At 32.2% G+C, this 24,332-nt stretch overlaps 1 protein-coding gene across 1 annotated transcript; it reads left to right on the forward strand.

The window, feature by feature from the left end:
• The first annotated feature begins 16,111 nt into the window (after positions 1–16,111).
• On the forward strand, positions 16,112–19,017 carry LOC110107204 (AP2-like ethylene-responsive transcription factor ANT). Its single transcript, XM_020837398.2, has 9 exons — positions 16,112–16,415; positions 16,522–17,077; positions 17,169–17,251; positions 17,400–17,408; positions 17,534–17,622; positions 17,697–17,770; positions 17,850–17,900; positions 17,996–18,072; positions 18,374–19,017. Exons 1-9 carry the CDS (start codon positions 16,112–16,114, stop codon positions 19,015–19,017), a joined length of 1,887 nt encoding a protein of 628 aa, XP_020693057.1.
• Positions 19,018–24,332: the final 5,315 nt, after the last annotated feature.

A 24,332-nucleotide genomic window follows, 5' to 3' on the forward strand; every position in this document is an offset into this window, starting at 1 on the left:
ATTAATCAAACTCAAGATAATGAAAAACTAGAGTGAGATTCAAGTTACTTATAATGATCAGAAGACTTTTTATAACAAAAACGACGGACGAAAAATGACCAAAACTCATAGTCTCTCTCTTCCCACTTCCTCTCACTTCTCCCTTTCCTTCCCGAGCAAGTCACAAAGTTGGGAGAGAATGAATTTGATTTTAGAAAAATGACCAAAACTCACGCTGCAGTGCTCCAAATCAACGTTGCATGCATGTTAATCCAGATTTACTGTAAAACAAAGACTCCAATGTCACGGTGGTGGTTTATGGCACTAAGGTGCTCTCAAGCTAGCCAAACATCATGGTTATACCAAGCACAACGCGAAAGAGTTTAAGTTCAAATAGAAATTCAAAATTTTAATTTAAAATATTTTTTCATATTTTAAATTGTTACAGCACATACCTTCAATAAATCACTTAAAAATCTTCTGCTCTGACTGCTATCTTTCTCCTCTCAATTATCCACTCTCGCTCATTTGTATTAGATATATAAATATATATAAAAATATATATGTGATTGGTATATAAATCTTCTATTTATTTATTATAAAAATTAAAAAGATAAAAGAAATCGTGTCACATTGATTATAAGTGAGGATCATTTCTCCAAATTCATAAATTAATCATATAATTTAAAATTTATCACTCATGCTTAAAAAAATATAAAAAATCATTTGATTAACCATACTTTTTAATTTTGATATGAATTATTTGTAATATTGTATTTATATTAATTTTGATGTGACATGTCGGATAAATCCAATGGTACCCATCTAAAGAGACAAATAGGTACTGTGACATGCATGCATGACACGATACTATCATCAAAGTGCATGCAGCATGTGAACATACGGCCACTTAATCGACGTCCGTTACTTGTACAGAACTTGTGACAAGAGAGGCATAGTACTCGCTTGGCTTCACTCTCCTTACTTGCTCAAAGCCTGCAATGATGCCCAAAGTAGAATTAAAGATAGTGCTCATAATTTCGATCACCAATTTTCAGTGGTCGAGAAATTATTATGTGCGGATGTCTAATATAATTTTATATTTGGAGACCAATCAGAATGAGTCAAATCAATAATATCGAGCGGCATCGAGCTGCTCATCTTGATTGATCTCCAAACTATGTTCGGCATCCACCCAGAATAATTTCTCTGCCATCATAAGTTCATAAGTTTGGCGTTCGGGGTTCGCCAGGGGCAAGGTTGGCTTTGATCATTGTAAGTTCATAAGGAATAAACTATGTACACTATTTGCGAAGAGAAAAATGGTCTCTCTCACACATTAGATTTTTCAAAAGTTTTTTTGGGTCTCTGGCAAAACTTACTATAAACCTTAGGCTTCGTTTGAGATGATTTTCTTATTATTTTGTAAAGTGGAAAAAAATAATGATCTAAAACTATCACAAACGGAGTCTTAAATAATAATACTTGTATGTAGCTCGGTCTTTTATTTTAATTTATTATATATATATATATATGTATTTGTAAATTTAATATAAAAAAAGAGTGACAAATGTGAATTTCTTCAGGAGTACTCTTAGGTTTCGTTTGGGACGGATTTTTTACTGTTTTCTAAAACAGAGTTTTAGTACAAAATTTTTTATTTTTGTACTAAAACTCCGTTTTAGAAAGCAATAAAAAAGCCGTCCCAAACGAAATCTTAGTTGATCTAAAGTTGGCTTAAGCTAAAAGATTTCAATTGTTAATCATCTAGCCTTTTTAAAATTCTAAGACTAAACTGAAATAATTTTTCAAGGAAATCTAAATACTCGCTAAATTAAAATAACTTCGAATAAATCTTTGCAATTGAGTGTTCTTCTAGAACACACCACTTCATTGTATCTCCAAATAGCAAGAATTGTCAGTTAGTCTAAATATTGTGACATTCAACACGTCATGATTGTTTTTGTAATAAATTTAGATGATGCATTATAAACTTTACTATAATCAAATCAACAATATATGAGCGTTACATATGAGTTACATAGTCTAGCTTGTAGCATTAATCCAAGTGATTTTCTTAAAAGTTGATGTAATTTCCATTAACTCTGTGAATGTGGTAGTAATAACTAATAACACAATATATAAGAACAAATATTGGCATGAAAGTGTCACGTTAGCACGAACTTTACTCGAGTGATATTTCTTTAAGGCTCTTATTGGGAGACTCCCGGGCTTTCTTCTCAAATGATTTTCTTATTAATTTCTCTTAAGAAGTTGTTATAGGAGATCCTTTAAGGTTTAACTCAAACCCTCCTAGCTTATTTTGGGAATTATTTCAATCCTCTCAATTATCATTCTTTTTTTCATCCAAAGTATTCTCATAAGACCATCAACCCTCTTTAAAACACCTCTTGCACCAATCCTTACAAGCTTTTATAATAAAATCTCATAATATTAGTTATAAATGATAAGATGTATATACATTGCATTCTATGCATGCACGGATGCACCATGCTAAATAATGAACCCATGAATGGTCATTCAATGAGATAACAATGATGTGTCACCTCTGCCCATCTAAAATCTAAAACTTTCACTTTATTATACAAGAAAAGGACCTTGGATTCCCTTCTATTTCATTAATGCTCTAAGATCACATAATAATCATTATTTTCTTGGACAACCAGTCCATTATCATTACATAACTATAAATCAAAGCACTGAGTTCGATTGTAAATATCTCATCACCTGATTATTCAAAATTTATTGATTCTAATCCAACTACTCACCAAGAAACTATTAAATATTCCTCAAGCACTCACCACTTCCACGTGTCGTGCAATGATTCTTCTTCACCTTTCATCTTAAGTATTCATTCGATCCAATGATGTTAGTGCCTTTAATAAATTGATTATTCTTAAAAATACAACAACAATGTTCATCTCATCTCTAACTAAATACCTAAGTGTCAATTTTACTTTTGATTTTCCATCCCACTTAATATAACTATATATATAAAATATGTTCTTTTTTCAAGCTAGACTATAATTTATGTGTTGCATCTCTCTCTCTCTCTCTCTCTCTCTCTTCTCAACCATTCCCAACATTCACAAGAAAGCTCTCCAAACATCATAGGGCCTCTCAAATGTATTTTATTTCCTATCATAATGAATGCTTTCTTCTCGCTTTGGTACTGGATGTAGGTCTACATAACAAATAACTATGTAATCTTATTTGTTTATATGTAATCCTATTTCTCTACCTCATCATAGAGTAATTAACTTTAGCATAATACTTTTTCTTTGTGTCTTTCTACAACCCTCAAATGTATAAAATTTTCTCATTTACTTAAAAAAAAAAGAAGATTATGCTATTCATAGACAATTTCAACAATCTCCTCACACATTTAATGATAATAATATAATATTAATATGAAGGGATAGGAATAATAAAAACTATCATTCACTAGATGGTACACTTACATTATAATGATAAGAGCCAAGTTTTTCATCATTGACTCACACCAAAAAAATATTTTAAACGGGTTAGGCCCTATATAAAATTTATACATAAAAAATCTCACATCTCCTATATGTCACTCTTATGTCTCTAAACTTCTTTGCATATTTGCATATCTGTAAAATTTTAATATATTATAAAAATAATAAAGTCTCCATATATCACTAAAAAATAACAATTATAAAATAAAATATGTATAGCTAAAATTAAATAAATAATTTCTAAACATAACAAGTGATTATAAAAAAATTCATAATTTAAAAGGTGTCATAAATGAGTAGTACATCGAGTACATATCTTTATATTCCTAAAGAATACATACCTTTATATTGACTCATTTGTTATTTAAAGAGAAATTTTATTAATCTTTTAAATCAAATAATAATTAAAAAACTCTAAATAAATCTTTTTAAATTGGAGTATACAAATTACCACCAGATTTTCACCATCAAGTATCTCATCTTTGTGAGCATCTACAAGATGATCTTCAATCGAATATAAGTTGTCTGATTTTGTGTTGATCAATTAGCAAAGTTTTGATATTTTTGTAATTTATACAATAATTAGAAATATCCATTTCACAAGTTATTTATGAAAAAGGAATGTTATGAAAGAGATAAAAAATTGATATAAAAAATAGTGGTATTTCTTCATCATTGTTTGACAATCATAAATTGGATCCACAAATATTCGCAAAATTATTTCTATAAATTTGGATTCATCATTTTCTTTGGATTTATGACATCTTGATATATAACATGGTATATTTTATTCCCATATCTAAGATATTATTTGCTACTATTAGCATCATAATATTATTGTTAGCTCTCAACTGGTCATTAATTACCGAATCCAACTTTTGTCCAAGATGGTTAAATAGATTGGCCTATTGGCAGGACCATCTAATGACTTTCTAAATCTTTTTCATCCATTATAAATAAGAATAATAAAATTTTAACATGATAATATAAAAGAATTTAAATATCCCTCATAAATTTATAAATAAATCATAATTTATCTTAATTAAATTATTTTGAACTAGTTGATTATGGAGAATTATAAAGCTTAAGCAACCACCTAAAGTTATATTTGATCGATCATTTTTTCGTGTTCATGGTTCTCTTGTGCTTGTCCTCTTTGGATTATATTTATGTATCATAATATATATGCCATTATTTTCTAATTCAAGCAAATGAATAAAGCATGGATTTATTCTATGTTGAACAACATAATATATAAATGAATTATTTGTGAAGTTGTGGAGCTTAATTAATGGCATATTAAGAAATGTCTTACGCATAATTAGTATATAATATTTATGGATCATTTTCTTAAGATTATTTTGTTGGTTTACATGTAATTGTAGTTAATCAATGAAAAATTATACTCTAAAAATAAATAATGCATAAATGAGATGATGAAACTTGCAATGTAAGAAATGATTTCTAGTACCAAATCATTAAAAAAATGATAATTAAGACCAATAGAAAAAAGGAAAAAAATATAGGGATCGACGGAGGAAAAGAATCAACTACATTACAATAAATATGCAAAAGGCTTGCAAATTAAATAAATGCATATGAAGGGATTTTTTTTTTCTTTTTAAAATCAATCTCAAGCTTATAAGGAACAAGAATACAATGAATAGAGAACAAAATGATAACTAAGTCATCAATAATTTGATTTATTTGTATGCCTTTATCTCTCTCCCTCTCTCTCTCTCTTTCTCCCCCTCCTTGCTCTTGCACTTACTATCACAGTATCACGCATTGGCTGCCCTCTTTTTCTTTGATAATCTTAGCTCTACTATTTTTATATTCCTTAGGCGCACTTCACTTTCACTTAGGGGTGTCAATATTTGACACAACACGAAAACCCGACCGGAAATTTCAGGTTTGACCCGACCCAATTTCAAAACGGGTCGGGTTTGGGTTCCCGAAATCGACCCGTTTGAAAACGGGTCGGGTTCGAGTTGACCCAATGGGTTGCCGGGTCAACCCACGAACTCGTTTAAAATCAACTGCCCGCACTGCCCAGTCTACCCGCGACGCTGCCTCGCCTGCCCGCAAAGCACCAGCGCTATTTATGCAAGCTTTAGTTCATTACCCTAATTTTTCCTTATTTCACACAAAACCTCAATTAAATCATTATTAAATGTTATCTTTAGTTGCAATTTACTAAGTAAAACACAATTTCCTAAATTTTTTAAGATTAGTAGTTATAGGCATCACTATGATGTAGTCATCTACAACATTTATAATCATCATAACATATATTTATCATTATAACTAGGAGTCGTAGAGTCCTATCATCAATAACAAACAATGTGCCACACAACTACTAGCATTTTTTTATGTTTATATTTGTTTTACATTTCTCCATTACCATTTATCATAAAGGGAAAAATTACTCTGTGCGTACCCAAACAACATCTGGAGACCAACCAAAATGCGCCACGTCACTTTTTTGCTCGATACCACTCGGTACAGGGTAACGTGGTTCATTATGGTTGATCTCCCGACCGTCCAATATCCGCACATTATGCCTAAAAAAGTTTGACAAATGAAGAAAATAAGGCTGAGGTAAAAGTGTCCTCAAAATTTTCACCAGAATTCAAGGAGTTGCTTGCTTTATCTTGCAAGCTTGACATTTACCATGTGCTGGTGGCGCAATGTCAAATCTGTCTCTCTTGCTATGTGCCTACCCAAATGTTCTCAAACAAAGCATTCAGAGCCAAAAATGGCAATCAATGGAAAAAACATATTAAATGAAAATTTAAATATTATGCCTACAAACGTAGAAAATCAGTTACAGGCACTGTCTGCCATTACTATATTTATTTCCTCAAATAAAACTTCCTTTTTTTTCTTTTCTATTTTAAAGACTGTTTTCAATGAGAGCTTTGCTAAACAAATTTATATAAAGTTATTTATGATCATCAAAATAGGAAGAGCGACACGCACTTTTGCTTGGAAATATATTTTATTTTATTTTTTTTGGAGTGTTCAATATTTGTATTTCAAGAAGGGCTCAATGGTTACTTTTAGGGTTTGTTTAGGATGGTTGCAATATTTTATAAAGATAATTAATGTGAAATTATTTTGAGAAAAATAAATTAGGTTATGCTTGGAACGACTTTTTACTATTTTATAAAGGCTTCACTTGGTACGACTTTCTTACTACTTCTTAAAGCAATTTGTAGTTATACTAAAAAGTTACTTTAAGAAGCAGTAAGAAAGTTATCCCAAACGAAGCTAAAATTTTTGTAGAAAAGATGATTTTTCAAAGCTGTTGTATAAAGTCGCTTCTTCGAACTTTTTTTTTTTGAAACAACTAAAAATTAATAATTAAATAAAAATTGTGGTTGCAGTCTAAAAAACAAATTACTAAGAAAATTTTTCCAAACAAAGCCTTGGTTGCTTTAGTTGCAAAAAATAATTATTCACTGTTGAAAATTTTTAAAAAGTAATAAAATAGCCAAATAAAATACTGCTAACCCTACATAATAAATAAATTTTAAAGTCAATGATTTTTTAATTACTCCTTGAAAGAAAAAAAAATCATTTAAAAAAGGTTTCAAGGTGTTTGTGCCGCTAATAAAATTCATATTTATTTCTATTTGTAGCTAATCAAATAGCAAAATATAATATATTTACTATTTTTTAAAAAAATTAATTTCAAGTTACCAAATGTGCCCTAAGCTAAGATTTTTTAGACAAAGCAAATGGCATGAAATACAAAGCACTCACTCACCTTATATATCCAACACCTACAGCTAAAAAAGGAAGAACACATGCATTTATACATATGAAAATGGCTTTGCTTTATTTGAGCAGATTATTTAAAATGAGGAGATAATTTTTGTTTTTTTTGTTTCAAAAAATATTGTAAATAAAATCAAGCTTAATTTTAGGCTTCATTTGGAATAGCCTTTTTATGGCTTCTTAAAAGGATTTTTTAGTACAAAAATTTTAGTAGGAAGAAAGCTGTCTCAAATGAAACCTTAATTTTCATATTAATTTTTTATAGAAGTGAAGCTTTAGCTAGGGCTGTCAAAATCGGGTCACAGGTCAAGTTCAAGTCCAACCAGGAACTTGCCCGACATTGTTCGACTCTACCCAAACTCGACCCATTTTTTTTTTTAAATGGGTAGTTTTTTGGACTTGAACCCGACCCACTTCGGGTTCGGGTCAACTCGAACCTGACCCGCTTCGGGTATGTTTTACTAATTTTTGTATTTAATTTGATTTATTTAAATTTAAATCAAATTAATGTAATATTTACTTCATTCAATTTAAAATAAATCAAGCTTAATTCAATTTGAGCAACATAGTTTATTATTTTTTTGGAAATAACATTTTATTATTTCATAACAATCTTTTAAAACCCTCCTAAATTAATTAAAAATGAGTCAAATCGGGTTAATTTAGGATTTTTAGGTCAACCCGAGCTCGACTCAATTTTACAAACGGGTCGAAATCCCAAACTCTAACCCGATCCGGTTCGGGTTCGGGTTGAGCTAAACCCAAAATTTTTTAGATCAAATTTTAAATCGTGTCAAATATTGACACTCATAACTTTAGGTGTCTGAATATTACATTGCCTCCAACACAAAGAAGTCATGATTCCATGTAAAAGTGGTGGTGTGGTATTTAGTCATTGGTCTTATTCATCATTACAATAATCAGAAAGACATGAGAACAGGAGGCTGCAATTGTTGACAATTTCACTTCTTTTGAAAGCAAATCATTCCAAAAGAATTTGTGTCTTGAGAAGAAGGCTATATATTTATGCTTGTATAAATCATAATGATTCATCAAAGTTCTTAAAAGAAGGCACAAAGGCATGATTTGATATGTTTTATTATGATGTATTAATTAAATAATTTTAATTGTTATAAAATAATTATGAATAATATTATTAGAAAATAAAGTGTTATTTTAGTTTGAAAATTGTAATTATCTTTGATTTATTGTACAAGTGAGTAAGGTTATATGTGAGGATATAATTTTTAAATCAATGTTGAGTAATTAAAATAAAGAAATGTCTTAAGTTTTTAAGTGCTAAAAATATGTGGTGATGAGAATTAATAAATATATCCTACTTTGTATAAGGATTTACACACTTATAAATACAACAATGACAACAAGTTTTTATCCTACTAAAATGCATGTGGGGTCGGCTACATGAATCATTTTTTTTCCATTATGTCCTATTAAGGGTCAAATTTTCATCTAAATTTAATAAAGAAATGTCATTTCTAATATTTTCTAGCCAAGCCTTTTTAGATCTACCTCTACCTTTCTTATCATAAGTCAAATCTAACACTATACTTTCCTAATTGGAAGACCGCCGTTTTATATGATCAAACCATCTAAGGCAACTCTATCTAATCTTATCTTCTATTGGAGCTACTCCAACCTTTTCCCGTATATGCTCATTTTGTATCCAGACTTTAAGACTAAAGCCACTCATCCACTAGAGCATCCTCATCTCTACAACACTTAGTTACTTAATATTATGATTCTCTTTTAATGGCCAACATTCTGCGCCATAAAGCATTACAGGTCTCTCTACGATCTTATAGTATTTTTCCATAAGTTTGATAGACTTTTCTATCACATAACAAGCCCGATGCATTCCTCCACTTATACCATCCAACTTGAATTCTACTAATAATATTCACATCTATTTCACCCTCACTCTGAACAATAGACCCAAGATATCTAAAATGTGTGCTCTTATTAATGACATGATCACCCAAAGTCACAATCCCCCTACTATATATATTATTACTAAAATTACACTTAATATATTCAGTTTTAGATCTACTCAAATGAAAGCCTTTAGACTCTAAGGTTGACCTCCATAATACATGTTTACCTTCAACTTCCTCTCTACTCTTATTAACAAGAAGAATATCATCAGCAAAAAACATACACTATGGTATAATCTCTTGCAAATGTCTAGTGAGAACATCCATGACTAAAGGAAAAAGATACGGGCTTAAGGTTGATCCTTGATGTAATCCAAGTAAAATAGAAAAAAGTACTTAGTCAAAACGCCTTGTGTTTGAACACAAGTAACAGCTCCTGCATACATATCCTTAATTACTTGAACATAAGCATTATTAACCCTTTCTTATGTAGAACTCTCCATAGAACTTCTCTTAGAACTTTATTGTATGCTTTCTCTAAATAAGTAAAAATCATATATAGATACTCCTTATTCTCTCTATACTTCTCCATCAAATTTCTCAATAAATGTATAGTTTCCATAGTAGACATACATGGCATGAATCCAATTTGATTTTGAGAAACATTAGTGTCACGCTGCAACTTATGCTCCATAACTATCTCCCATACTTTTAAAGTATGACACATTAAATTAATTCCTCGATCTATAATTTGCACAATCTTGTGCATCGCTTTTATTAATGAGAATCAACACACTCATTCTCCCGTCATCTAGCATCTTTTTAGTCTTCAAATAATATTAAAATGTTTAGTAAACCAAAAAATTCCTTCATCTCCTAAGTATTTTCACACATCTATTGGAATATCATCATATCCAACAACTTTTCCACTCTTCATTTTAATCTACAAATTATAAATAATGAGATAAATATACATAGATTTATACGGTTGTTTTTTTATGTGAAAAGTCAGAAGAGAGACAAAAAAAACTTAGGACATTGCCCACTTATAACAAATTTATTTATCTCTATTTGGGATTACAAAGGTCTATCTTTTGTTTTGTAACTAAGGAAAATGGTAATAAAATGCAAGTATTTTACTAACTGGAGATTATTTTCGTAGGTAATGATGTCGATGAATGATGATGGGCATCCATCAGTGACGAAGGGAGAATACTAGCATCGAGAGTTAGACCCTGTATGGTGGATTTCATTCAATGAAAAAGGCAATGAGTAGTGTCAACGATGGAGCATTAGTTGATGATGAAAAGCATTTGCTGGCGTCTATTGTAGAATGTTTGTTTGTAGATATTGGTCTCCAGATATCAATAGAGATAAACATTTAGAACTATAATTTTTTTATTTAATTCTTTATCCCTTGTTGTCTAGAATTTAAAAATCAGGAGAATTATATCCTACATATTGATTTCAAAGTAAGTAATTAATTAATCTGGTTCTTATTTTGAATTATCACATAATATTTATTAATCTTATAAAAAATGAACGCATTATATCATGCTCTTAGTTGATTGAGAAGTGAGAAAAATTTCATGGCACAATCTCTCTCTAGATATCAATAGAGATCTACCATCAATGTCACGAATCAAGATTTTCTCCATTGGTTACAATCATAATATTACACAAATTTTGAATATTATTAAGATTTTTAATGCAAAAGTTTTTTTTTAAAAAATATTCTTCCATTTTTTTTATTTAATCAAAACTACCAAAATCATCTTAAGACCCTTCACGATTTTTCCATATTTAAAGCAGACTTTATGAGCCCTATTTCCTCATCCCCATTGGATGGCTTTGGGCAAAAAAGAAAATAGACCCCTTTTTGAGGAAAAATTATTAGGTGTGAAGTGAGCACCGTCCGCACAAGCACCGAGTATCTAGCGGTACCCAACGGTACCGTGTGCGGGTACTGCTAGGTACTCAATACTTGTGCGGATGGTTCTCCCCATCCTCACTCCGCACCTAATAATCTTTCCTTGTTGAGGTAAGAAATATTCAATGGCTCGCTCATATCATAAAATTTCTATCTCTAATATGAATTTATTTAAGCCAAGATGTGTGTGTCGCAGGACAATGGGCCAAAGAAGGTTGTTCGACAACATGGTGTGGACCATCATTAATGACACTTTGGTGGTGTTTTATAAGAAAGTTTTATTTTCTTGGATATATGGTGGTTTTAGTACTTGTAAAGTCATGGAAATTTTTGATATTAGGATATACTGGTAAAAGAAATATCGGTATGAATTTCAAAGTCTTTTGATCTTCTTTGAGATGAGTATGATATTAGTTATGCTTATATTTCACTCATCTTAATGTATTTCTAGCAATTTTAAAAATCTTCATAGCAACTTTTCACACAATGTTCTCCCTCGTGGAGGGCGAATTATTACGTCCGGTGATCGGACATCCAATCTAGACGTGCCACATCACGGCCCTAGTGTATTTGGGAGACGTGGCGCGCATGGATTGGTGTCCGGACGAATCCGAACACCGGACGTAATAATTTGCCCTCGTGGAGCCATCCTATAAGCTATCTAGTCAATTTTTTTTACTCAAGAAAACTTGGCAATAAGACACCACAAGAAGCTTCCCTTCTCAATAAATTCTTCTAGGAGGCCTCTCTTTTTAGCTTATCGTGCTTCTTGTGCTAATTAAGTTTGTCATCTCCTTCTTAGTTGCTCTTGTGCTTGTTGTTAAGTTGATTAAATTGTAGTCATGAGTGAGCAATGATAGATTCATGTACAATGATATTTGACTTAATCTAATAGTTTAAATTAACAAATGTTCTATTGGCGTTCGACATGGCCATGAAATGTAAGGGACATGAGCTATGAACTCAATAGGAAAACTCACAATAATTTTAAACCTATACGAGGGCTTTTTTGTTCCTTACTAACAATACCCCATCAACCCTCATATAACTCTCTCTCTCTCTCTCAATTGATAAATTTTAGAACAATTTTTTTTTATTATTATTTTTTTATAAATTTTAGAACAATGTGAGAATCTATTGATGATTATCCAAATAGAAATGTATTGTCAAATAGAAGATTTAATGCTTGGATAATCCGGGGAAAAACAGAAAGCATATATTGTATTTTTCTATCACTAAGAGATTATAATGATTAGGCACAATTTTAATATTTTATCGTCACCAATTGGTCAATTAACAACATGTATGAATTACATTAATTATGAAAAAGGTACACAAAAAAAATTTAGGAGTAATGAAAATTGCAAGGAATCTTTGTCATTTTATCACATAAATATTCTAATTCACAAGAGCAATCTAATGTTGCAAATGATTTATAATTTTGTTGACTATAGAGGTCACAAAGGTTTCAAAAAGTTTTGATCATCAAATTTTTATAATGAATTGCGAGTAAATTGGAGCATCTTCTGGCAATCTAAGGATTTATTTAGAGACATGGATTTCTTCCAAGGAGAGGAACCTAAAAATGATTGTAGCCAGTGAGTTGGGGAAAAGTAGAGGGTCGCTAGTGCCCTTCCTAATCAACCTATTTGCATAGATCGCATGAAAGTTGGATCAACGATACGAGAAGAGACAATTGGCTATTAGACTAAGCTAAAGTAGACAAATGATGGGTATAGAGGTAATTATGCTCTAAATTACACACTTTTGATCTTGCAAGATTTACCTTGTCAAAATGCAGTTTTTTTACTATAAATTTGTTAAAAACAAAGTTCAAATGACTTTTGAAATAATTTCATCCCAAAAATTACTTGAAAATTTGTGCTAAATTAAATTATCTCTATAAATGATATAAAGAGTATAATACAATAGAAGGTTATCTAAAAGACATAATATATATTTTATAAAAATTGGGATTAAAAATACAATCATTAGATTATTAGATAAAATCAGAATTGGAAGATTAAAAAGGAGAAGATATTTAATTACCTAAGATAAAATGAACATAAAACATTCAAAATCATGAAATGCAAAGAATAGGTATAACACCTTAGACAATACTTAATACAAATATATAAATAATGTGGATTCAACCAATTAAGGAGACTTTCTTCAATGTCTATGGGGCATTCTCTCTCCATTGGTTGCTTTCATGATTAAAGAATGTATCAAACTCATCTAAGCATTCATTCCACTTTTTGACAAAAATGGATATTGACCACATCCAAACTATAATAATGTAAATTTATGGTCATGCAGGCCTCTTCTACTCTTTTCATCATTTGGGTCTTTCTTTTGTTTTGTATTTTGATGATGAAGCATCCTTCTTAGTGATAAAATAATTAAGTAAGCTCTATCTTCTTCTCCTTTCATCTTCATGCTTTCATACCATAAAAAATAAAAAAATGTCTGATTTTTAATGTGATTTTTTTTTTGGTTTGATCATAACTAATAAGGTCTAGAAAAGTTAAATTTTACAGTATTGAACAATGGTCAACACTACTCTATTAGAGCTATAATTTAATAAAAAAAAATTAAGTCTTTGTTTGGGATAGTTTTTAACCACTGCTATTTCGTAATTTTAAAATGAAATTTGTATTAAAAAGCTGTCGCAGAAAATAGTAAGAAAGTTGTCCCAAATAAATCCTAATGCTTCATTTGGGATGGCCTTTTTACTGCTTATTATAGTAACTTTCTAGTAAAAAAATTAAAATTTTGTACTAAAAAATTACTTTAAGAAATAGTAATAAAACCGTCCCAAATAAAACCTAAGTTTTTAAGGAAAATTTATTTTTTTAAGGCACAACAATATTGTCTTACTATCATTCTTTCAACATCAAAATCTTTAGATTCTTCTATGAAAACATAAAGTGTTATAAGTCTTACACATCCATCTATGTCATCTACTGACCATGAACAAATATGTGTGGGTAAGAGAGAGAGAGTGAGAGAGAGAGAGAGAGAGAGAGAGAGAGAGAGAGAGAGAACGTCAAGAGTTTAGAGCATTAGCTTAGTTTCTTATATCGTGACCTTGAGGTTATGGTAGTTCTATATATAATTTATATAATGATGAGAAGACAGCATAATAGAAGATTAAGCTCATTAAAGTTCAAAAATAGGAATCTATTTTTTCTTATGAGAAAAAATTGTCTTTTCTATTTATATTTTCATGTATTATATATTTGAGGGATTGTATCATTTATTTATAGTTTTTTTTTTTTGAGAAATTATAGATATATCATTGATTTATTATATGTTTATATATCTAATGCTTAAATTTTTATATTTATTTATATATCATTCAAAATTTTTAAATCACATAAAATATCACTAACATTAACTCATCTAAAATAAAATGCATATTTTATGCAAATATTTTCATATGATTTAGATATTTAGACGATATAAAAATATATATTCATAAATTAAAAATTAGATATATAAATAAATAAGAATTTTGCTCTATGCACACAATTCCCTCTTTATTGTTTTCATTCTGATATAACTCTATCAAAATTATTTGCTAAAATGGTATTTATTTATGGATTTAAATTTATAAAATCAGTCACTGTATAATCTCAGAAATAAGGCTTTTTATTAACCCATTTTCTAAATTTGGATTGATAGGATCTTTATACACTAATTCTCCTCTTATTATTCAGAACAAAATTGAAAGAGCAAAAAAGATAGAGATTTGGCACAATTTAAAGTTTAATTCATTTATATTCTCCCTCAAATAAATTACACTAATAAAATTCTATTATTATTATTACAAAAGATATTTTTTTAAATACTAAAAACATTAAGCTTGTCAAATAAATATATTTTTTCTTCTTCTAATCTCAAACTTTGTGAGATTAAGCTAATACCATATTATAAAAGCATACTATCTAATGCTCATTCATAATAATTTATTAATGTTATCATATGGAGTTATAGACATAATATTAAATTTTATAAATGATTAATATTAAATATTTAATTTTTATTTTATTTTTTATTAAAGATATCATTTGATGAAATATAACATCATATACATAAATTTCACAAATAAAATTTAACAATAACAAAATAAAAGTAAATACTCTCTCTCATAAGTGTATGCTTGCAATGTATACGAATGTATAATATTTGTTAGGGAGCTAATTTTATTGTAAAATTCTTATGATATTTGACATTTGTACTATAGGCATACAAAAATATTTAGAAGTGCGTATACTGCACTAATTATTTTGTGCGGAACTTGAACGCCGTCTGGAGAACAATAAGAATACTTCACGTCAACCCTTTGGTCGGTACTATGACTCAGTACTATTCGGTACCACTAACGTGATACATTTTTAGTTAGTCTCCAAACGATATTCTATATCCTTATAATTTCTCCCAGCAATGATCTGATTACACTTCAAATAACTCAACACTCTTTGCATAAAACGAACATTAAAAAAAAAATCATTATTAATTATCTAACTAGGTTTTTAAATTAAAAAGAAAATTCTCTTTGGAAGTAAATTTCCAGGTCTTCTTCGCAGCGGCAGGGCAGCTTTGTCTTGACATTGTAGCTCTACGATTAGAGGTTTATGATAGGGTTTTAAGAGGCTTAATAAAAGGCATGGAGGGATGAGGAAATAAGGGAAAAGCCAAAGTCGTGGTCTTTCTTTCTCCTAACACAGATCCCTAAGGATTTCAGGAGTGGCGTAGCAGTAGTAGTATCAATGTTTCAATGCTCTGTAGTTTGGTAGATAAAGCTCATTCTTTTTGCGTTGTTTAAGGGCCCGTCCTTGAGCTCTCTCCCAACTTCTTTTGCTTTCCATTCTCCCCCTGAAACAGTTCAAGGCATTGAGTTTCTTGAGAACACAGAAACCCAGGCTTCAATAAAGATGGTGAAGTAGCGTGTAGGATGTATGATGAAATTTAGTACTCTCCAATGATTGAGCTCCCCTGAGTTTAGTTTGTGTGTGAGAAAGATGAAGTCCATGAACAATACCAACTGGTTGGGCTTCTCTCTCTCCCCTCAGCTGGGAATGGAAGTTGCTCAAGATCCCCTTAAGCAGACAAATCTTCAAGCTACTCATCAATCTTCACCGGCTAACGCTTCCTCTTTTGTTCCAAGCAACTTTCTTCTTTCTTATCCCCATTTCAGCAGCTCTGGCATTTGCTATGGAGCTGATGGAGAGAATGTAGGGTTTTACTCTCAGCTTTCATCAGTCATGCCAGTTAAGTCTGATGGTTCTCTCTGCATTATGGAAGCCTTCAGCAGATCACAAGAAGGTCAGCCTCTCTTTCTCTCTCTTTCTCATATGTTGATCTTCTTCTACTTCTCTTCCATTCTAAATTTGCCTTCTCCTTTTCCTTTCTTTTACTCATTTTGGTGAAGGAATGGTGCCATCTCCATCCCCAAAACTGGAAGACTTCCTGGGCTGTGGTCCTAACATGGGGACCCATCCGTTTAGCAACAGTGACAGGGGAGCAATGGCTCTAAGCTTGGACAGTATGTATTATGGACAAAACATAGAGCACGAGAGCAATGAAAACCATTCTCTTGAGCTCTTTCAACAACCTTTCAGGCACCAAAACTACTTTCAGCCATTGCATGAGATGTATCAGGGTTCATTGGTCGGAGATCAAATGTCCGATTGTAGATTCCAAAGCAATGAAGGAGTTAGTGATGAAAGAGAGATGGGTTTTAGCTCTCTTGGATTACTGAGGCATGGTGATCTCAAGCCCTTGAGCTTATCCATGAGCCCTGGATCTCAATCTAGCTGTATAACTGCTCCACAGCAGCAGATCACTTCTGCTTCAGAAAATGAGCAGTTGGCTTTGGAGCATTCAAAGAAGAGAGCAAATGGAAAAGGAGCTGAGAAGCAGCCAGTTCACAGGAAGTCCATTGATACATTTGGCCAGAGAACTTCTCAATACAGAGGAGTTACAAGGTATTTTATTCTATCTTCATCTTACTTTGAGCATGCAAAATTCTTTTTTTTCTTTAAGATATTTAATGTGTTGTTTTATGTGATGATGAAGGCATAGATGGACAGGTAGATATGAAGCTCACCTTTGGGATAACAGTTGCAAGAAGGAAGGGCAGACAAGGAAGGGAAGACAAGGTTGGTTAAGAAAAATCTTTGTTTGAAGCTTTGTGGTCTTTTTTTTTTTTTATTTCCCTTTATAAAGTTTGTTAATATTTTATCTAACTTTGGTTCCTTGTCATGTTCTTTCCTTGGGGTACCATGAAACAAAAAACTTCAACAATAGTTTATTTGGGTATGCCTCTACTTTCTTTACCAAAAATATGCGCCTTTCTTTTCTATTTGAGATTTTCATGACTTGTTCATTAAACTTCCTCCTCAATGCTCAAACTCCTATTCTTTGCATTTTGTAAACTTTAGGGGGTTATGATTTGGAAGAGAAAGCTGCTAGGGCCTATGACTTGGCTGCATTAAAGTATTGGGGACTTGCCACCCACATCAATTTCTCTGTAAGAATTATTTTCTTTCTGGTTTTCAGTAATGATTTCCTGTATATGTAACTATGTGTATTTGTTTCATGTAGCTGGAGGATTACCAGGAGGAGCTTGTACAAATGAAGAACATGAGTAGGCAGGAATATGTTGCACACTTAAGAAGGTGAACACAACTTTCTTCATCACATAAATCATCCATGTTTAATAATGTTTTTAACTTCTCAAACCATTCTTGCTTGCAGGAAAAGCAGTGGATTTTCTAGAGGGGCTTCTATATATCGCGGAGTCACTAGGTCTTTTCTTGCTTTATATCCTTTTTTTAGTCATAGAAAACCATTTATTTCTTCATTTTGATTACTCATATAAGTTTCATCATGCCATCATTTAGGCATCACCAACATGGAAGATGGCAAGCTCGCATTGGGAGAGTCTCAGGAAACAAAGATCTTTACCTTGGAACCTTTGGTTAGCTCCTCTAATTCTTTTTACAATACATTCCATTTAATTTTCTCAAATGCTTGATGCTATTTTGTTTCTGGCTTATTCTCAAAATTTGTCAATGTACCTTACCTGTCATTCAAAAAGAACATTCAGAATAAGCCATTTCAGACTAACAACTGCTTTTTCATAATTCTTTAATTATCTCTCAACAGTACATCTCCTTTTTATAAGGCTGATTCTTCTGTGGCTACAAAACTCTTGTTTGACTAATCCACCATGTCCATATTACCAGATCTTGCTGACTTAAAGTAAATTATAATCCCAGGTACACAAGAAGAAGCAGCTGAAGCTTATGACATTGCTGCAATCAAATTTCGCGGAACGAATGCTGTAACAAATTTCATCATGTCAAGATATGATGTTGATAAGATCATGGCAAGTAGCACTCTATTGTCCGGCGAACTTGCTCGAAGAAATGGAGTTATCGAAATTATCGACAATGTAGCATTGACAGATCAACACAACAGTAGAGAACTTGATTCTACTGAAGACAACACCAGTGCATCTGATTGGAGAATGACACTCTACCAGTCACCACAGCAAGCTCCAGCAAACTCAGAACCACTGGATCACCAATCTATATCAGCTAATGGCAATCATCAGAACAGTTCATTCTTGGCAAATTTCCATGGGTTTTTTGGAATGGAAAGTTGGAGTTCAGAAGAGCAAGGCATGGAGAATAATCCCAACAGAATGAATACTGTATCTTTGGCGACTGGTGACTCGAGCAGCTCAAGGGAACGAAGCACAAGCTATGGTGTTCTTCCTATGGCCTCGATGCCGCCTCTGTCGACCAAGTTTGTCGGTCCTACAACGCAACTGATTTCCTGGGGGCCGACATCGAACCAGCTTAGGAGTTCAGTTCCTATGGCTCAAACGCCTGTTTATGCTGCATGGAATGATGCTTGAATCTTTTTTCTTATGTTGAGAGCAGGCCAAATATGATATGAAGTAAAGGAGAAGGTGAAAAAGAGAAAGTAGGAGATAGGTTTGTGTATTGTGGGGAAAAAGACTGGAGGAATCAGGCCTCTTCCACCTTTTCTCCAGTGGTTTCAAATTTTGGTAGTTCTGCTTTTGTGCCATGTGGGGAAATGATGTTGCAAAGTGGGGGCCTGTGGGTTAAGAGGCAAGAGGATATATTTAGTTCCTTTTTTTATGTTTGTTGTTATTTCTTGCCAAGTTTTCCTCTTTAATGCTTAGTTATTCTTAGAGCAGATTGATTAGTTTCAATTGAACTTTAACTTCTGATTTGTTGATCTTTAGAGAACAATTTAAAAATTTTGTTCTCTTGTTTGAGAATGTTTTTCTTTGTTGTTGCAGAATTTTGTGGATAATTTTATAGAGCACTTAGTTTGTATTTAAATGTAAGAGTATGGAGATAAACAAAGAGCTCAGCATCAAGCCATCAGCATAACTATTTTAGATGAAGCCTAGATAAAAAGCCATAGTAGATTCATGCAAGAAAGACTTGTTATTCAAAATGAAGTATTTAATTTATTTAAAGATGAGGGAAAATTCTTCTTGACAAAAAGGCAAAATTGTTAATATTGATTGAGCTGTAAGAAAGAGCATTTTTATGACTATCTTAATAAAATTAAAAATTTTTGCAATCTTTTTGTTTATTAGTAATTCTCAATTTATCCATAGAAAATATATCATAAAAATCAATTGCCTCTTCAGCATATTCTATAGAAGAAATTTTTGGATGGTCTCTACTGGTAGAAGTTTAAGTTTGTTTCAAGTAAAATTCTCAAAAAGTAGATTAAATTTAAGAAAATATATTATTCAGGGATTTCATGTTTTTTATGAGGATTTTATGATTTGATTCTAGATTTTTAATAAATATTTGTTAAATTGAATTTGGATTTTTTTTTTTTTTTGCAACTTTGAAACCAATACAATTCCTATACTTTTATAGATGTTGATGGAGCTAACTTTTAACATTTTTGCATAAAATTTGTTGTTTTATTCATATCATTTACTTAGTTATTTTGTGGAATTTGATTTTTTTTTTGGATAAAATCCACTTATAGAAACCTAAGCATTAATGCAAAGCAATGTTACAAGTCAATGAATTCAAAGCCCTATAAAAATACATCATTTACAACAAAATTTATGAGCCTTTGATTCAATATAAATACAATAATCAAGTAAAAGAAAAGACAACAAATTAATCAAAAGCCAGGACCACATAGAGAGTCATTCATGAGCTGGTATCAGGAAAAAGCTAGTGCTAACACTTGCAAAGATCCAACAAAACATCAATCTGGAAGGAAGAAACATGTAAATGAAAATGTTGAAGGCAAATAGACCACCCAACCAACCAACAGAGGCAGAACCAATCAACCACCACAAGAGAAAGTACCACCTGACCCCCAACCCAACACCATAGTCTTTCTCAAACCCAAACAATGTAGTCGAAAGCCAACCACAACCCACAACCTAGCCTTCAACCCAAAACACCCAAAGCCAATCCAACAAAGCCTAACAGGCACACCCAAAGCCAAACAAAACCACAAAGCTCAACACCAAAAAAATCACAATAACCAAGGGAAAAACATCAACCAAGGGGAGGGCCAACAGCAAAAGAAAAAAACAAAAACAACAATAATGACTTCTTTTTATATTTCCACATACGGTGTTTGCCACTCCCATGGGAAAAAGCTTTTTCAACTATGCGACCCACATTCAAATTATACCTCACATGAAGCTCATCCTCATGCCGATCCAAGTCCTCCTCATCACCCTCGCAAGGGGAGGAAAAGTACACATCAAGCCAATTAGATTGGTCTACAAAAGAATCCACCACGTTCAATGCCAATTGAACTTTCAAACCATCATTAGAAATAAGAGAAACTAAAACATCAATAAGTGGCACACTCTCATCTGCATCCATAACATTAGGAGACAAAATCAGATCCAAAGAACAATGGAGATTTATCAGAAGCAACAACCACTCCACTAGGAGTCATTCAAAACCACCATGTTAACATAACAAATCCCCATGTTCACCACTTTCAACTTATCATGAGACAAACCAATAACAATTTCCTTTGAATCCTTCTCAACAGCAGCAACAGGTGAAGCAACATGTGGTAGAGCTAAATTGTCATCAACTGTCATGTTAACATCACACAATCTCATATTCACCACATCCACATTCTCATGACAAGATTATGAAACAAGTTCATGATGGACCTTCTCAACAACAACAGAAGAATCAACAAGTTTAAAATTACAACCATCCATTATTAACATCCTCCTTATTTATATCCTCACTAGCCTCTTGGATGGAACACGCCAAATCCACCAAAGGAGAACCACAAAGAGTTACAATATTGTTAATAACAGGAGAAGGAGAAGCAATTCCAACCAAATTTAGAAATAACATAGCCAATATTCTCCAAAACCGGAATAACCACAGGAGGAACAACAGGGGTCATGCTCCACCAAAAGATCTGCTTCACTAGAGATCAAAAGCACATTATCCAAATGGCTCGCACTAGAAACATCATCATTATTCTGCAAAGCTAAACCATATAACCATTAGCTTGCCTAGTATTATGCTCATAAATAGAAGGCATAACACCCACATTACCCGAGAGAGTATTAACATAGGGAATATTAAGAATATGGGGGTTTAAGATGCTACAACCCAACTTTGATTGTCCAAGCGATTTGCAGGGAGAATAATAGGAAGGGAAATCCTCCATAAGCACAAACTGGACATAACCCATGTTTTTGGGACCAACCCACACCTGATCTGGAAATTATTTGGTGACTCTAACTATACCAAAACATGGGCAACCGACAACCGAGTACCACACAAAGTGGCATTATCCGTTTTAAGAGGCCAGCCAAATAGGGAACCAAGGCCATGAAGGATTCATGGAGAGAAGAGGGGCGGTCTAAGGTTGGGAAATGAGACCCAAATCAAAATGATGGGGGATTCTACTTCAATATCAAATGTAGGAGATCATTTGAGCACTTTCATTAAGCAATTGTTCACAAAATAAGAACGATGAGAAAACACTCAACAATAATCTAAATTATTAAGTAGCTTAATCAACACATACTTCAGATTAAGAATAGTAACCGAGACTTCACCATTAAGCTTGAGATTAAAGAAGAATTTTCGAATATCATCGATAGAGTGTCTACCCGAAGAGAATTTTTCCACCAAGGTGAACTTCAAAGGGCCAGCAAGCCCTAAAATTTCATTTTTAGAAATCCACAACGATGGCAACCCATAATGAGAAGTGATTTTGAGGTCTGGAAAAATCAAAGAAGGTGAACCACCAAATAAAGTATCTCTAAAGAAATGATAGGAGTTCTTCCCATTCAAAAAGCTGGGATCAATGAGGCAGTTAACAACCATATACCAAAATAGCCGACGGAAAACCGAAAGGGAAAAACTGAAACAATAGAAAAAGCCATAAAAGAAAGGAAAAAAGAAACTTGCCTGAATCCAAATCTAGCGTCGGAGAGGCCAGGAAAAGAGTGCAGCGGAGGAGATCGACTAGGATGGAAGAAACTCTAGCAGAGCAAAAGCCATCGCATATTTTTCTGGGTCCAAATATTGAGGCACAATGTATAATTATGGATTATGATTGTGTTAATCAACGGGGTTGTGTTAGGTTTTGGCGGAGACTAATTATGTTGATCAATTATGTTGCACTATTGACTCAAACATTAATTCTATCGATCGAGCTTAATGAGGAACGCGTTTGGGGGTCAAAGCGTTGTGGAGCTATACATTGTTGAAGCACCGTGGCATTGCAATTTAACTCCAAAGCGTTGTGGATCCCCTCTAAGATAGAGAATACAATGTCGCAACAATATGAACTCAATTATATAACATTGTAGTTCAACACCACAGTGATGCGAGCTGCGAGACAGAATTCAACCCCGAGATGTTGTGGGTACAATGCCACAGTGTGCGGGTTAGGTAGAGCTGTTGTTCTTCCTCATCCTTTATTTTTTCACTTGAAGGGTTGTGCCCTTTGAAGTATTTAAGTGTGTTTCTTTGTATGTTATAAGTGTTGAACAATGTGAGAAGACAAGAGAGACAAGGAGAGAGTGTGAGAAGATAAATTTGTACAATTTCTCCCATATTTGTTGTGGATTTCTTAGTGTGGTGTGACTTCATAGTTTTTATTTTTTATTTTTTATTTTTTTCACGTTAAATATTGATTTTCTTATCTTCTATTTTTTATTTCTTGTTTGTTTTGCTCTTGCTTTACTTTCCTACGGGTTGTAAAGTTGACTAAAACCTCAAATCCATTGGTTGAGCACGACAATGAGCTTCTACGGGTCGCAGGGGGCAGCGCGCCCCATGCTTGGGTTTTGGGTTCTAAAACAGAACTTCAGAATATTTTGAAATGCATGATAATGTATATGTAATATACAATTATGAAATTAAAACATATACTTAAGAATTATTTTGGTTTACCAAAGTTTCCTCCAACTTTTAAATGCCTACTCAATTTTTTTAAGAATATTATAAAATTCACAAAGACTGTGTAAAATATAAAGCTAACACATTTTGTCAATTGTAATGAAGTTCAGAAGCAACCCATTTATCCATAATTTTCATAAATTCATCAGAGCAAACCAACTAGTGGTAATTTGTATTCTTATAATTTAAATTTCAAAAATAGAGTATATAATAATACACTAAAAGTTAGGCGATGAAACTTTTTCCAAACTTAAGAAAAATTCATTTTTCAAGCATATTTTTATTGGAGCACTTGAATTGAAATCAGAAATAGATCATAGGTTGCATGCCTACCTCAAACAAGTAAAATTTGTTCATTAGCTAACCACACAAATTTACATTTTCGGCCTCCAAAACCTCTCTTTCTCTTTCTAATATATATTTTCGTCCTCTCTTCTTCTCCATCAAGAATGGCTGCAAAGGAATGGTGGTTAGCAAATTGATTAAGATATTTATTTTTTTAATACTCATTTCGACCTAGCATCGCAGCGACTACATCCCCAGCGCCACAACATTACTTAGAATCTTCCATATCATTCAAGAATATTCTGAACAATAAACTTAGCCGCCGCAGCTCTACCCTTAATTTGGCTCTCAAATATAATGCTCAATACCGCATCGCCGATGTCCCCTGCACCGCAACGCTCCCTAGAGCATTTTGGTGGTTTAAATTATCTCTTTTCCATATAAATTTCTAAACTTCTAAAACTAATTTAACTTAAATTTT

This window comes from Dendrobium catenatum, unplaced genomic scaffold (genome assembly GCF_001605985.2).
Source record: "Dendrobium catenatum unplaced genomic scaffold, ASM160598v2 fragScaff_scaffold_133, whole genome shotgun sequence".
NCBI lineage: Eukaryota > Viridiplantae > Streptophyta > Magnoliopsida > Asparagales > Orchidaceae > Dendrobium > Dendrobium catenatum.